At 42.1% G+C, this 16,824-nt stretch overlaps 1 protein-coding gene across 4 annotated transcripts in view; it reads right to left on the reverse strand.

The window, feature by feature from the left end:
- PAXIP1 (PAX interacting protein 1) overlaps positions 1–16,824 on the reverse strand; it is a 70,915-nt gene that overhangs the window by 16,501 nt on the left and 37,590 nt on the right. For 3 of the 4 annotated variants that reach the window (XM_062192906.1, XM_062192908.1, XM_062192909.1), the window contains 8 exons: positions 15,054–15,753; positions 14,462–14,565; positions 11,011–11,106; positions 9,276–9,413; positions 8,492–8,613; positions 7,892–8,076; positions 6,385–6,428; positions 2,562–2,632 (listed from right to left, as the gene is read on the reverse strand). In XM_062192906.1, the coding sequence (XP_062048890.1) occupies positions 2,562–2,632; positions 6,385–6,428; positions 7,892–8,076; positions 8,492–8,613; positions 9,276–9,413; positions 11,011–11,106; positions 14,462–14,565; positions 15,054–15,753 (1,460 nt within the window). The remainder of the gene's footprint in view (positions 1–2,561; positions 2,633–6,384; positions 6,429–7,891; positions 8,077–8,491; positions 8,614–9,275; positions 9,414–11,010; positions 11,107–14,461; positions 14,566–15,053; positions 15,754–16,824) is intronic. The other variant, XM_062192907.1, reaches the window with a different exon arrangement.

The following is a 16,824-nucleotide window of genomic DNA, read 5'->3' on the forward strand; positions in this document are numbered from 1 at the left end:
GCCCGCCTCCACTTCCAATCCGATTTCCTGTTAATGTGCACCCTGGAAGGCAGCAGGTCACGGCCCAAGTGCTTGAGTTCCTGCCACCCACATGGGAGACCTGGATGGAGCTCCTGGCTCCTGGCCAAGATGTGTTTCTCCTTCTCTCTCTGTTACCTGGCCTTTCAAATAAATAAGTAAAACTTAAAACAAAATGTTCTTTGGTGTAAAAGGGATTTCAATGGTTGGACAAAGTTCAATAGCTTTAAGTATGAGTGGTTTTTATTCTTGTTGAAAAAAAATTGTTTTTTCATTTATTTGAAAGTCAGAGACAGAGAGAGAGAGAGTGACAGAGATGTTCCATCTACTGGTTCACTTCCCCAGGCCAAACCGAGGAGCAAGGAACTGAATCCAGTTCTACCACATGGGTGTCAAGAACCCAATACTTGAGCTATCACCTGCTGCCTCCCAGGGTGCCCATTAGCTGGAAGCTGGACTAGAAAGCAAAGCCAGAAGCTGAACTCAGGAACTCCAATATGGGACAAGGGCATCCTAAGAAGTGTCTGTTAACCACTACACCAAACACTTGCCTCATTCACAATTTGGTAACCAGTTATTACAAAAACTGTAGGTACTTTATATGTACTATACAAACAATTGTGGTTTTCATTCTTAAAGGGAAAATGCACTGAAGTGCTGCCCCTTTTTTCCCACAATTTATATGAAGTCCCCAACAACCACCCACAAAACACTACTACATCTGAAGTCTCCAAGAGAACCATCCAATCAGCTTTTGGTAAAGATTAATATGTATGTATTCTCCTCCTCACCAATCCCTTCCCAATTTTTTAAAAATTGGTTTCAAAAAGAAAAGCAAATAATAAAGTTGATTTTTATATTTTACTGACTCTGCTAGCTGAACCATTAAAACGGCTATTCTTCATTTTTTTTAATATCAACTTTTTAAAATAACCTTGTCTGACTTAGGCCATTGCTTGCTCTCCTTTTCAACAGTCAAGAGCTTCTGGGGTCTTTTTAATTCTAACCCTGTGTCTTCTACCAGAACGTAGAGAACAAGCTGTTTTACTGATGCTCACAGCTTAAATTTTCCTTAAATGGTAACTGCAAAAGACAATTCAAGCAGTTACGCTTTACCTAGCAGTTTGGAAATAATTAGTGGTGGGCATTGGCTTAGTGGTTAAGTCACTCCTTGGAATGCCCACATCCCAGATTGGAGTGTGCCTGGGTTTCAGTCCCCGCTACCCTATTCTAACTCAGATTCCCACTAATGTGCACTCTAGGTGGGCAGCAGATGATGGCTCAAGCATTTGGGTCTCTGCCATCCATCTAGAAGACTCAAATTGATTTCCACCAGGTTCAGTCATGGGCATATGGTGAATAAGCCAGTGCAAAGATCTGTCTATCTACCTCTCTCTCTTTCTCTGCCTTTCAAATAAATAATAAGTAAATAAAAACTGAAATAAAAGGAGCTTTCTAGAATCAAGAATAGAGAACAAAGCTTCCTGGGTTTGTGTCTGCATTTGCTATGCCTTAGCAATTAAGTGATTTGCAGGACTTCATTAATGACTAGTACTGGTCAACCATGTCTTTATCAGATAAGACTAAGAAGATATGTACATAGGGGCCGGCGCTGTGGTGCAGCGGGTTAGGGCCCTGGCCTGAAGTGCCGGCATCCCATATGGGCACTGGTTTCAAACCCGGCTGCTCCACTTCCGATCCAGCTCTCTGCTATGGCCTGGGAATGCAGTGGAGGATGGCCCAAGTCCTTGGGCCCCTGCACCCGAGTGGGAGACCTGGAGGAAGCTCCTGGCTCCTGGCTTCGGATCGGCTCAGCTCCAGCTGTTGTGGCCAATTCAGGAGTGAACCAGCAGATGGAGTACTTCTCTGTCTCTCCCTCTCTGTGTAACTCTCTTTCAAATAAATAAAATAAATCTTAAAAAAAAAAAATAAAAGAGAGACGTGATAAAGAGATGGAAATAATTTTTTAAAAAAAGATATGTATATAAATCTATACACTCCATCCTAAAATTCAACATGCAATATACAGTGCATACATCACTCCAAAGTGCTCTCTGATATCCTTTGTCAGCACGGCTAAATACTACGTCGTCCTCGTCAAGAACTGGCAGATCTAAGGAGCACACTTCAGAGCTCTCCAGGTGCCCATAGCACAGGGCTCCCCAGCAGTGCCAGGAGCCTGGGCTCTATGAGGCACCTCTGCGCTGACTTCTAGACCTCTTCTCCCACTTCTCCCACTGAAGCTTCTGTTTTACATACTAGGTACTGGGGTTAGGGGTCTTGGAAAAGTTTTACTTAAAGAAAAATATTCAATATTTTATTTTAATTAAAAAAAAGGAAAACATATACTGGCCTATGTCATTATTCACTGTCTCCAGCAAAAAAATGAGATGTATCACAGCAACTCTGTGAAACAAAGTGCAAATCCTTTTAAATCCTGTTTCCTAAGTTTTTATAAACTTTCCTCAATTGGCAACAATTTTCCAAAACAGATCTACAAAATACAACCAAAAATTTTAAAAAAGCAAGATTAATATGCATACCTGGCTCTTTTGGAAGAAGGCTGGATATTAGTCACTTCATTCTGCTTCAGTTTTGGAGGTAATCGTAAACCCTGAAATCAGAATATTTTCTAATTTAAGCAAATCAATCTCCCAAAAATACAGGAACTTCCAACATCAAACTTCACAATCAAAATACCTAACCACTTACAAGAATCACGCACTTCAGCACATCAGAACTAGTATTCACCAAGGATAACTACAATAATGCAAGCTGGGAACAGACATTACTAGTCCAGAGAAAAACACTTCTGCATTGCTTTTTTTTCTTTTTCTTTTTCACTTTCCCTATTTATTTACTAAATCCTCTCAGGTCCTAGTTTTAAATGACTTCATCTTTTTCTTTCCTCATCTCAAGTGACATATGCAGACCTCAATCTTGAATTTCTCAAAATCATTTTGACTTCACATATTTTGTCTCGCTGCTATGACCTGGGAAAGCAGTAGAAGATGGCCCAAGTCCTTGGGCCCCTGCACCCACGTGAGAGACCTGGAAGAAGCTCCTGGCTCCTGATCGGCGTAACTCCGGCCGTTGCGGCCATCTGGGGAGTGAATCATCACATGGAAGACCTCTCTCTCTGTCTCTACCTCTCTCTGCAACTCTACCTGTCAAATAAATAAAATAATTTTTTTTTTTTTGATAGGCAGAGTGGACAATGAGAGAGAGACAGAGAGAAAGGTCTTCCTTTTGCCGTTGGTTCACCCTCCAATGGTCGCCACAGCCGGCGCACTATGCTGATCCGAAGCCAGGAGCCAGGTGCTTCTCCTGGTCTCCCATGCAGGTGCAGGGCCCAAGCACTTGGGCCATCCTCCACTGCACTCCCTGGCCATAGCACAGAGCTGGCCTGGAAGAGGGGCAACTGGGACAGAATCCGGCGCCCCGACCAGGACTAGAACCAGGTGTGCCGGCACCGCAGGCAGAGGATTAGCCAAAAAAGACTATGTCACCTATGAAGTTTCACAAAAGATATTATGTGACAATCAGATCAACAGGCTATTAAAAGCAAGACAAGGTGCTAAAACCCACATTGTCTCAGGAACATGCCCACATCCACTAGGCCAGCTTCAGTACCAAGAGCAGAAGCCATGCCAAGAAAAGCATGGGAGTCCCTGTGGGGTACCATGCCACAGTCTCAATTCTGTTCCCATTTTAAACTCACTCCTCCACATTTTAAATTCAGAGGTTCTTTCAAAAAGACATTTTATTTGTTCATATTTTATTATCTGAAATAATCACCTCTTGATTTTATTAACTACAACCCATATCTAGATAACCGAAATAAACATAAGCATGTGAAATCTACTAGCCTTTGCACACATGGAAAACTATACAATAATTTGCAGGAAGGTTTATTGTTCCTTTTATTACCACCTTCACAGGAAAACAAACCTTCACACTTCTGTTTCCAAAAATCACCCTTAAGTCTCCAAATTACTCTTGGTAGCAAGGACAGAAACAATTGGTTTCTTAAGTAAAAAAAGATAAATTGTACTCCAAGTCTCTGATTTTTAGCTTTTAATACAAAACCACAATGGAAATGAATATTTGGAGCTTAACAATTGTACAATATAAGCCTTTTATGGGGAAGAAGAGGGCTAACCGATAATCACTTTCCCAGCTTGATCTTAAAAGTCACCATACAATTTTCTCCATCTAAATCCTGTGAGAATATTTGCTTCTGCAGAGGTGTCACAGTGGGTCATGTTCTATCAAAATCTTAACTACTAGTTGAAGCTAGGAAAAGAAATATATGAGGGTACTTGAAAACATTCATGGAAGAGATGGTATTGTAGTACAGCAGGTTAAGCCACCGACTAAGACACCCACATGTCATATGAGTACCAGTTCGAGTCCCAGCTGCTCCACTTCCACCCAGCTCCCTGGCTAATGCACCTGGGAAAGCAGTGGAAGATGGTCCAAGTGCTTGGGCTCCTGCACCCACACTGGAGACCCAGATGGAATTTCAGGCTCCTGGCTTCAGGCAGCCCCAGCCTCAGCCATTGCAGCAATTTGGGAATGAACCAGTGGAGAGAAGATCTCTCTCTCACTCTGTCTCTCATTCTCTATCTCTGCCTTTCAACTAAATAAAATGATCTTTAAAAAAAAATTCATGGAAAAGTGGAATTATTTTTTAGAAAATCATGCAATATTTTTTGTAATACAAAATTCCCATGAACTTTTTGAAGAACGCTTATACATGATCACATGGTTAGCATTAAGAAAACAAGACATCAGCCTGGGGCCAGCGCTGTGGCACAGTAGGCTAAGCCTCCGCCTATGGTGCCGGCAACCCATATGGGCACTTGTTCATATCCCAGCTGCTTCACTTCCAATCCAGCTCTCTGATGATGGCCTGGGAAAGCAGTGGAAGACGGCAAAGGTGCTTGGGCCCCTGCACCAACATGGGAGACCCAGAAGAAGCTTCTGGCATCAGATCAGCCCAGCTCTGGCCATTGTGGCCATTTCGGGAGTGAGCCAGCAGATGGAAGACCTTTTTCTCTGTCTCTCCCTCTCTCTGCAGCCTGTACAGACAGACTTCCTGAAAGACTTGGAAAGCAAGTCAGTGAGTAGGTGTTAGCTGGTAATTTTCTGAAGATTATTCTGCTCAATTAGTTGCTCAATTACACAGACCCTCAATCACCTCTGTACATGATAAAATCATTGTTAAAGAAAATTATGGGCACATGACATAGACATTTGTTTTTTTAAATATATAGGAGAATATACATATTTAGTAACATGTACATAATCCTAAACCTTTAAATTACGCTATTACTAACCAACCAAAAACACTGTATTCTTGTAGTGCTGACATGCAATGAGAAATTTTCAAGTGGACAGTTATTGAAATGGTTCTGTCTGGGGGCCGGCACCGTGGCTCACTTAGTTAATCCTCCACCTGCGGTGCCGGCATCCCATGTGGGCGCTGGTTCTAGTCCCAGTTGCTCCTCTTCCAGTCCAGCTCTCTGCTGTGGCCCAGGAGGGCAGTGGAGGATGGCCCAAGTGCTTGGGCTCCTGCACCCGCATGGGAGACCAGGAGGAAGCACCTGGCTCCTGGCTTCAGATTGGCGTAGTTCCAGCCGTAGCAGCCATTTGGGGAGTGAACCAATGGAAGGAAGACCTTTCTCTCTGTCTTTCTCACTGTCTAACTCCATCTGTCAAATAAATTTAAAAAATTAAAAAAAAAAAAAAAAAAAGAAATGGATCTGTCTGTAGCTAAATATTAATGTGAAAAGAAAAAGCAATATCCTACTCATTATACTTCATAGATGAGAATGTGGATGGCACTTTGCTTAGAGGACAACCTATAGCCGTCTCAAAACAAGAACCAACAGTATTCAAACTTCCTGAATGGCTTACAGTAAACCAATGTCGACCTCTAGGAAACCATTTGCCCTCAATGCAAGAATTGGGACTTGTCTTGTTCTAATCTGTGGCCTGGAATGGGTTATAGATCTAGTGTTTCTAGTGACCTCAAACTTTGTTTTTTAACCCTATAAAAAACAAGAAGTAGTCTTAGGATTTAATTCTGTTCTCCAATTCATGAGGTAATCACAAAATTCTTTGAAGCAAGTAATGCTCGTCACACTTACATGTATGAATGACAATCATACAACCAACAATTAAAGAGAAAAAACAGGCACACAATATATTAAATATTAAACACTTTAAGATGAGTAAGAACATACAGACTTTGATATGTTGGAAAATTGCTGAGTGAATTTGTAATTTACAAACAGAAATATATCCCTACTGCACTATTAATATAGTAATATACAAAATAAGGTTATTAACTTGACATACCATCAACAAGTCTGCTGACACTTTCAATGGCACTCTCCAAGCATCTAAAAAGAGAAATACATTATTGTTTACAATATCATGCTGCTTAAATAGAAAAGTCTTTTGCCTTTTTGAGAGCTGGTAATCCTAGACACATAGGTGGCTTAGCTGGAAACATTTAATACAGATATATTTGTGTTCAGAATAAAGTTTTCAGGGCAGACGCTGTGGCACAATGGGTAAAGCCAGCACCTGCAGAACTGGCATCCTATTTGGGCGCTTGTTTGAGTCCCAGCTGCTCCACTTCTACCCAGCTCCCTGGCTAATGTATCCAGGAAAGCAGTGGAAGATGGCCCAAATACTTGGGCCCCTGCACCCATGTGGGAGACCTGGAAGAAGCTCCTGGCTCCTAGCTTCAGATCAGGCCAGCTCCGGCCATTGTGGCCATTTCTTTCTCTGTAACTCTGCCTTTCAAATAAATAAATAAATCTTTTAAAAAATTTAAAAAGAAAGTTTTCCAATACAGGGTGAGAGAGGAACAGCATGCTGGTCTGTGAACGCTTAGTGTACAGCACGTCATTTGTACAAAGCAGCACTCAGAAAATCTGCAGCAACAACACAGCACATACTATTCCACGTCAATGACCTTCACTATCCCACTGTGCGTTGTTTGGTTAGACATTTCTAGAAGTCTCTGTCCAGTTCTTGCTAGAAGATAGTTTGTCCCCTAACACATCAATTATGATGACAAGTAGCCAACAGGAAGGACCACACCAATTAGGAAAAGACTGACCAAAGAGACTGGCATGTTTAGCCAGTGGAGTAGAGGGGGAAGCAAGCCCATTCTTAAATACTTGGAGATGGATGTCCATGTAAGAAGGACCTGTTGTTTCTAGAATGGCTCAGAGTACAAGTCATACCAACAGGTACATTAAAAGGATGTAGACTATGGCTCAAAACAAAGGCTTTCTCGTGATTAAGGCCATCTAAAACCAGAATGTGCTTCCCTAAGAGAAAGTGGTAAGGCAGAGTTTAATGACCTTTTTGGGAATATGTCAAATCCATAAACGCAGAACTAAATTTCACTGCTGCAGTATCTACCATGGGGATATCTACAAGGAGCTGTATATAACTGAAGGACAGAGCAGCAGGCACACATCTCCTGCCTATCCCTAACAAGATGCCTATCCCTAGGCAAGATGACAACCAGAATGCAACAGCAAGTCAGTTAAAGCACAAGAGTGACAAGGACTAGACACTGGTTCTAGGAAAGCAGGGAATGTTCCACAGGGTAGGAGCGTCATGGACAAGAGGTAACTGAGGTTTTCAGGAGCTCCTTCTTCCTATGCTATGGTTCACAGTAAAAGCAAATAAGAATATCAAACCAATAAAAATCCAGGGCAGGATAAGGAAGAAAGAGTGTGGAAAGGAAACAGGAAGTGAATAGAAAACTGATTAGGAAGCTAAGCCAAGCTTGAGTGAGTAGAAATAAAAAGGTGGTAGAAAATTTCTAAGAAGTGTCACTTACCTAGAAGATTTAACACTAAATGCGGAGTTGGGGCAAACGGATCCTGTAGATTAAATGCTGTGTATCGACTATACTGAATCTGCCTCAGGGCCTCAAAGTTTCCCAGGAGAATGTCACCAAGCCACTGGGCATTTACGCAAGGGATCCTCCACTCTTTGGCTTTTTCATACTTTAAACCTGTTGGTCTGTTTTTGTCGATGTTGAGGAGAAAACACAATTATTGAATGTTAGATTTGCCTCCTGTCCAAATTTACATTAATTCTCAACAAAAGCCAATGAAAATGTTTTCTCATAATAAAAATGGCAGGCATATCTTACTAAAGTTGCTGGTAATCTCAGACCGGTAATTAAATATACACAGCAAGGGTCGGTCTGGGTCATGAGACTACCTACTAGTCCCACTTTTACCTTGTTCTGTTACTTAATTCCCTTAATTCAAATTTCATTAACTTATCTAATTCACATATTCCAGGTATTCTGAACATTACCATGAATATCACTGGCATTTACTTAAAACCTTCTACTACAAAACGATGACACAGTAAGAAACACGGAACTGGAATTGCCACCAAGTTCTATGTAAATTAAAAATCGGCTTACTCTTTACAGATGAGGACTGTGTTGCTGCGACACAGATAACCTGTATATTTGGCACCTGCCAAGTATGCCATTAGCTTTAGGTCATCTCTGTCATTATCAACAAATCCAGTCACAGAAATAATCTAAGGGGAAAAAAAGAGAACAAATAAGGTAAAAAAAATTGAACCCAAGTATAATTTTTTTCTGCTTTTTAGTTGTTTTATACATACACATTTCCTTTATTTCTTGGGACATTATGGGACACATACCATTCCTAAGAAGGTCAAGATCAGAATTTAATAAATTGTGAAAATGTTACATACACAGATCTCATATACAGGAAGAAAAAGAATAAGATACCAAATAAAGGAATATTTTTACTGTGTTCAAATTACACTGCTCAGATAACTTCCAGTTATTTCACTGAGCAAATAAATATGAATGAGTTATTATTTCTCCTTACTAATCTCCAATTTTGAGACATCTGAATGGGAGAACCCACAACTATTGATAAGTTCTGCCCAATAGTGGCTGCCTTTGTTGCAAGACACCTGATTTGTTTTTTGATTTCAAACAGTTTCAAAGCTTTTAGAGACACCATTCATTACCAATTATGTGTAGAAAACTGACTTTGAGAAGGGAGTAAGAGGAAGGAAGTCGGAAATTCTCATGCCTATGCACTTACACACAGGGTGAAAGCACACAGAAATGTGGGTGCAAGGCAGAAGACGGTAAGCGAGGCCACAATCATTTGCCAAAGAAGCATTAAAAACAAAATAGAACAAAGCAAGGGGATTCTGCCTACGTGCTGCGAACACGGTTTTCCTCCTGGTGGGAACGCCACGGGGAAATGAAGGGCTCGATGCGGGGGCACCATTTTCTTCTTCTTTAAGACGGTGTTTAACCAGTGTGCAGTAACACATCTTTTTCTTTCTCTTATTGCCTACCAAACATAAAATTACAGTTTATCATTTTGTTTTGCTTGCCATTTTGCTACAGTATTAATACAAAATTATAAAGTTGTATAACTACAATGCCACCATTTTGGAAGCCCCATAAAATGAAAGAATTTCATGACATTTAGTATTTGTTTTATTAAAGTAACCAACTACATTATCCATGAAGTTGGTTATTTTTAACATAACCTGAAAATGTCATATCTATCGATGAATAAGAGCCTGCATTGAGAATAAAAACAACTTACAACAACTTTAAAAATAACTTCAGTCACCAATCACCACCAGAATTAAAATTTCTTATAAAGGGCCAGCATTGTGGTGCAGTGGGTTAAGAAAGTGCCTGCAATACGAGCATCCCAAATCAGAGCACCAGTTCTAGACCAGCTGCTCTCTGCTAATGGCCTGGAAGCTACCATGCTTCCAATCTACCCTCCTGCTGCTCAAATACTTGGACCCTGCCGGCCATGTTGGAAACCAGGAAGGAGATCCTGGCTCCTGGCTTTGGTCTGGCCCAGACCTGACTTTTGTAGCCACTTATGGCGTGAACTAGCAAATGGAAAATGTCGCTCCCTGTGTCTTCCCCCTTCTCTGTTGTACTGCCTTTCAAATACATAAACAAACAAATCTTCAAAAACATAAAATTAACCATAAAAACAGAGAAGATTCCACATAAAGTCAGGTATTAAAAACATCACCATTCACCTACAATGAACCACATGCTAAGCACTCTCATAAGCACTTCTCCATTTTTAGCTGAAAAGTAGATCTAGTAAATGGTTATCCTCTCTAAGAAGGCTTCTTGAAGGTCATTTGTTACACACATATTAACACCAATCTGTCTATACATAAGAAAATTTTTATAAGAGATGAAATGAAACCCCAAGGAGTAGTGGAAGGTAATGTTTAGGAGAAAGCCTGACAGTTCTGGAGAAGCCCAGCATGAAACTTGCCACCCCTTTAGGCCCTTCTGTGCAAAGTTCCACAAGAAAACAAGACCTTTCCTCAACCCACCATGCATTCAGTACTGTTTTGATAAGTGACTGGAAGGGGTGTGTACCCTTTTCATAACACTATTAGGGATTTCCTTCTTTCTATATTGCTCAAAGGCAAGTGTCCATAAAGGTATCTATCATGACAAAGCATCAATGGAATCAACTTTCTTATTTTTTGGAGGTAGAAAAAAATCCTTTCTGAAAGTAAAAATCAACAAAATCTTAAGATTACATACTAAAAATGATGGGCTGTGAGGCAGGCATGTTGGCATAGTGAGTAAAGCTGCCACTGTGGTGCCAGCATCCTATACGGTGTTGGTTCGTCTTAGCTGCTCCACTTCTGATGCACCAAAAGACAGCCCGAGTACTTGAGCCCCTACCGCCCACGTGGGAAACCCAGAAGCTCCCGGCTCCTGGATTCCACCTGGCCCCGCTCCCAGTCAACAAAGCTATCTGGGGAGTGAACCAATAGATGAAGTTCTCTCTCTCTCTCTGTCCCCTTCTCTCTGTAACGTTTTCAAATAAACAAATTTTCTTTGAAAAAGCAACAGGCTTTGTGCTCAGCCATAGTTGAAGCCATTCTCCTTACCTGTGCATACATACTACTGACTTGGCTTTCACAGAGGAGGTGTGTGCATCGGCTCGTGAAGGTGGGGTCCACAGCGCCACCATGGGCCTGGATTATCTACACAAAACAATCAACCAAAGTTGTCATCAATTTGTATGACTCAGAAGAATAGAACCGAATTATTATTTCAAATAAGACAGCTATCATAAGAATCCATCATACATCTTTACAGTTTTTTCTTCCCACGGTATGACAGGTATATAACCACGGTATTTACAAACTTCTCTACTCAGCACTATAAAATGAAAATGAACTCCAGAAAAAAACTCAATATTCTCTTCATTAAATAGGGATTCTCTTCCTCAGCACTACTGACATTTGGGGCCAGCAAATCCTATGTTGTGGGAGGCTGTTCCGTGTCTAGCAGGACCCCTGACCTCCACACAGCACAGTACATGCCAACAGTATTCATCCCTAGTTGACTATTACAACTTCTCCACGAGCAGGTAATTGGCCTGGTAGTTAAGACATGGCTTGGGACACGGCTGATGCAAATCAGTGTGTCTCAGTTGAGAGCCCTGGGGCTCCCATTCTCACCCCAGCTTCCCGCCAATGCAGACCCTGGGAGGCAGCAGTGATGGCACAGGTAATCGGGTTCCTGCCTCCCACATGGAAGATCTACAGTGTGTGCCCAGCTCCTGGCTCTGGTCCAGCCCAGCTCCAGCTAAAGCCAGGAGTCAAAGCCAGGAACTCCAATTTGGAAGGCAAGCATCTTAGTCACTAGACTAAAAGGCCTCACCAAGAACTTTTTGAAGTACCCTCACAGGTGGGCCTTCCTAACTGGTTATATCACAATGCTTGCTTAGGTCAGTCACATGGTATATTGTAGCACCCTAAGATTAGGGTTTCTTTTATAAACTTCAGTTTTCCCCAGTGTCAATGAAGACCTCCTCTTGCTTCCCTCCTGCAATCTTCCTTTCCCTTAGTTTCCTACACATCTTTCAGGACCTCATTCCCATGAGAAATGTGCATGTGGTAGTTTCAAATTAGGTCCACAAATTATTTGGCACTCACTTCTAACAAGAGAATATACTGCAACTGATAGCATGAGATTCCCATGACTCGGGAAAGATAAGGCTTCCTCCCTGCTCTCATTGGGTCTCTCTTGGGTCACTCATTCTGGAGAGGAAGCCAGTTGTTGTGTCTTTGAGCCCACTTGGGCAGCCCTGGGGATAGCCCTGTGTGGCGAGGCCACAGCCAGATGAAAGGTCACCCTGAAGTGATTCTTGCAACCCGAGTCAAATCCTAACTGCAATCACCTATGCCAGCCTAAGACACCACCCCTCCACTAAATGACTTCAGTATTTCTGACTTAAGAAGAAACTGAAATAATAAATGCTGTTGTTTAGAGCCACTAACTTTGGGGTAATGTTTCTCAGCAATAGAAAACTTAACGTAATAGGGTAGGCATTTGGCACAGCGTTGACGACACGTGGGACACCCACATCCCATATTTGAGTGCCTGGGTTCGAGTCCTAGTTTTGCTCTTGATTCCAGCTTCCAGCTAACGAGCACTCTGGGAGGCAGCAGATGATGCCTCAAGTACTTGGGTCCCTGCTTCCCACATGGTAGATCTGGACTGAGTTCCTGGCTGCTGGCTTTAGCCTGGCACGCAGCCCTAGCTACTGCAGGCATGTGGAAAGTGAACCGGCAGACAGCACATTGTCTCTTTCAAATAAATAATTAAAAGCAAAACCAAAAACTAATATGGTATATGCACATATCTCTCCTTAATCTGTATCATTTTTGTTACTTATCCCCTCTGGAATGCTGTCTGCTAGTTCCAAGCTTGGTTATTATCTGGTCCTATTTTCACATCCCTTTGGGATTCCTCTTCACTTTCAGCCTTGAAATTCTCTTTCCATCTCTGTGTCAGAATCCCTACTTTCTGACTACTGTGTCAACCTCTTTGCTGCTACAGTGGCTTCCTAAGAAAGGACAAACTTTTGACCAGAAAAGTCTGAAAATATTGTTATCCATAGTCTCATTTGATTAATAGGCTGTATATATTATTCTAGATTGAAAGTTTTAAAGAATTATCTTTAAATTGTCTTTTGTTTCCCATATCCTGCATTTGAGATGCCGGAGAACTTCAGGATTTAGTAGAGTGGTTAAGTTGCTTTAACACTGCTCTCAGGCCGGTGTCGTGGCATAAGGGGTTAAGCCACTGCCTGTGATGTCAATATCCCACATGGGTACCAGTTCAAGTCCCAGCTATTCTACTTCCAAATCTTGTAACATAGTTTAGAGAAGATCTCGTCCTCCCTGTTCTGTGGACTTTCATGGGCCCTACTGGGATCTCCCCCTCATCTCTGCAAGCCACACTGTGGGCCTTTGTCTGTGCTGTTTGCTCTGTCTGAAAAATCTCCCTAAGTCTTGCTCCTATTCATCCTTTAAGACTCAGTTCAAGAATCATCTCTTCTGAAAGACTTTTTTTTTCAACACATCCAGACCGAACAGGCTCTCATAGCATCCTGTGTCACCTCTGCCCAGCATCCACCAGACTGGTTCTACTTATTATGCATGCCTCTGCTTTTCCTACTGTCAGTGTAGTTAGTCTGTTTACTCAGTATACATTCCCTGCATCCTGTAGCAGGCTTGGTGCACACCAGAAATGCTCATGGTAAAGTGCACTTGAGATGCACTTAAAACATACTTAAAGTCAGTTTTTGTTCAATTAAAAAAAAAAAAAAAACACTCAGCTTTGATTTGTGACACAGCAAGAAAATGTTAATTTTATTGATCTTTAGAAACTACCATGTAAAATAATAAATAAATGGACTATGCAGTAGAAGATGGCCCAAATGCTTGGGCCCCTGCACCCACATGGAAGACCTGGAAAAAGCTCATGGCTCCTGGTTATGGATCGGCCCAGCCCCAGCTGTTGCAGCCACTTGGGGAGTGAACTAGCAGATGGAGGATCTCTCTGTCTGTGTCTCTGCCTCTGCCTCTCTGTAACTCTGCTTTTCAAATAAATAAATGGACTACAGCACAACAGGAATAGAAGATTTTCAGGTCCTTTTTAACTTAAGAGATTCTAGGTTTTCTAACACTTTGGAGAAAGAGAAACGATTAAAACACACACAGGTTTGTAGTCCTTTCCTTACATCAGTGAAAACCTTATCTGATTCCCACACCCCCAACCATATACAGACAACCAATGCCCCTTAGAATTTCCAAGCTGAAAAAATCTTAATAGTGTATCTTTCACCTATTTCAGCTGAGAAAACTGAAGTCTAGAAAAGTGATTTGCCCAGGGTCAAAGAAAAAGCTAGGAATAAAAATGCCCATAGCACGCTGAGAACACACGCAGATGTGTCAGTGAATGCAGTCAAATGAACATGGCTAAGTCTACAATCATGAAGGAATATCTTCACTTAAAAAGTTGTACTTCTTGTAGGCAAAGCCTCACCCTTTTCCAAGTGGCCAGCAGCTGTTTGTCAGACATCTGCTCTGGATAATCCGCAATTGCAAACACACATCCCAGTAAGAAGCCTTCTTCCGGGACTACAACAGAACCAATAGAATCACACAAGAAAAAGAAAATTAAAATCCTATGAATATGCATGCACGTCCCATTTTTAAATGGCATTTGGCAGAATTAAACTTGAATTTATCAACTTAATTGGTCTTGACAATGATGTTTCTGCCAGTAATCTCAGTACATTTTGGAATATTCATACAAACATACTAGTTTGATTATCTATATTAAGGAATCACTTAAAAGAAAAACCAACTTAATTTATGCCAGACAACTAAATATTGAATTCGTCCGAGTGGCAGCCTGGGTGCTCTATGGAACAAAAATATCCATTTCAGTATATAGTGCCTCAAAAGAAAGTATAATTATCTCATTATAGTGACTTCTTTGTTAGATATGAGAGTCACAGTCTCCATTTCGTAACTATTTGATATGGATCCTTACCCCACACCCTCACACACTCTTAGTGCATTTATATAAGCATAAGACTTAAAGGAGAAAGAAAAAAAAAACCCCGGCTACTAACTCTCCACTGCTGGATCGTGTCCAAACAGCTGATGATGCTGTGGTGGCTGCTGCTGGGGCTGGGGCTGGGGCTGCTGAGGTGGAAGCTGATGCTGCAGCGCCTGGGATGTCTGACTCAAGTGTTGTGCTGTCTGATTCTGCATGTGCTGTTGCTGCTGCTGCTGGTGCAGGCGCTGTAGCTGCTGCTGCTGCAGCAGGCTATGCTGCTGCTGCTGCAGCTGTACCAGCTGCTGCTGCTGCAGTTGGTGCTGCTGCAGCTGCTGCAGCTGCAGGGCATGCGGCTGCTGAAACGTCTGTAGCTGCTGCTGAGGGCGATGCAGTTGCTGTTGAGGATGCAACTGTTGCTGTGGAAACTGTAGCTGTTGCTGTGGAAACTGATGCGGATGGACTTGCTGCTGCTGTGGCTGCGGCGGCTGCTGCTGCGAGAACTGATGGGACTGCTGCTGGGGGTAGGGTTGCTGAGAAATCTGCTGCTGCTGCTGCTGCTGCTGCAGCTGCATCATTTGCTGGGGCTGCAGGTGTAAAATCGGCTGCTGCTGCTGCTGCTGCTGGGGCTGATGGTGCTGCTGCAGCATATGTGTCTCTGGAGTGCCTTTCACCTGGCTGAACAACATGGCACTGGCATTGGCATGGCCCTGCTGGCTGTGATTCACCTGCTGCTCTAAATGTTTTGTGGGCGCTGAGAGGGACTGTAAGATCTAGAAAACAAAAGGTAGGTGAAGTCATTATCAATAGGTAAATGTACTAACAGTTTCTTAATCAGCAGAACAGTGCATCCCTCCGGTGCTAATAGTCAACATAACAGAAGCACCAAATGATTAGAAACTTCATAATGACCACATTTTCTTATATATCTTGTATCACCAACTTTAGTAAGACAAGTAAATAAATTCATATTTTGAAATCACCAAAATTTAAAACATGTATGTAAAACCAAACAAGCTAATGAATTAAAGATGACAAACATAAAAACTCACACCTGCTGAGTTTTAAAGAGCAGTCACAAACATTTCCTTCTAGGGCCTTGGGAGCCTAAGTCCTGGTGCTCCCTGTGATATGCCGTAGTATGCAGCATCTCCTATCACCATCTCCCTTTCTCCAGCTCCACAGACTTTGTGCACCAAGGAATGCTGAGGGGAATGACAAGTGGTAGCCACATCTACCATTTTCCATCTCCTCCTACCTCACGGTCCAGAGTCCAGATGAAAAGAGACAGACCCACGCTGTAATACCATGAGCAGCTCAGATATCAGCTAAGACCAGTAAGGCCACCCCTCCCTGCCCGGCCTCCGCAATCCCCAGGTAACCCTGCTCCCTGTAGTGGGCATGCTACATAAATGGACAGACAAGACTTCAAGAGGTTTGCTTAAAAGGCAACTAAGAAATCATTATTACAGCTGGGAAATTATCTTTCTACAAAAATGATTTTGAGTTCTTCAGATGGGACAAAAATATTTCACACCAAAGAAAATCATTCAAGCCAGACTATTTCCCTTCCAGTTCATTTGGCTTCACCGAGACAAGGAGCAGGCTGACAGCTCTGCGGGTACAAGGGGCCACCCACAGAACCACAGAACAGGAGATGCCCATCGAACCGAGTATCAAGTTGCAAGTTATTTTTATTATATCCTACATAGCACAGAATAAAACAAACTATTCAGGCTACATAATCAATTTTGTTCAACACGTTCAAATGACAAAAATTTGAAATCTTATGACCATGGAAACTGGCACAAATAGATTTCACTAAAAATCAATCAATACAACTT

The sequence above is a fragment of the Lepus europaeus genome, chromosome 5 (assembly GCF_033115175.1).
Source record: "Lepus europaeus isolate LE1 chromosome 5, mLepTim1.pri, whole genome shotgun sequence".
NCBI lineage: Eukaryota > Metazoa > Chordata > Mammalia > Lagomorpha > Leporidae > Lepus > Lepus europaeus.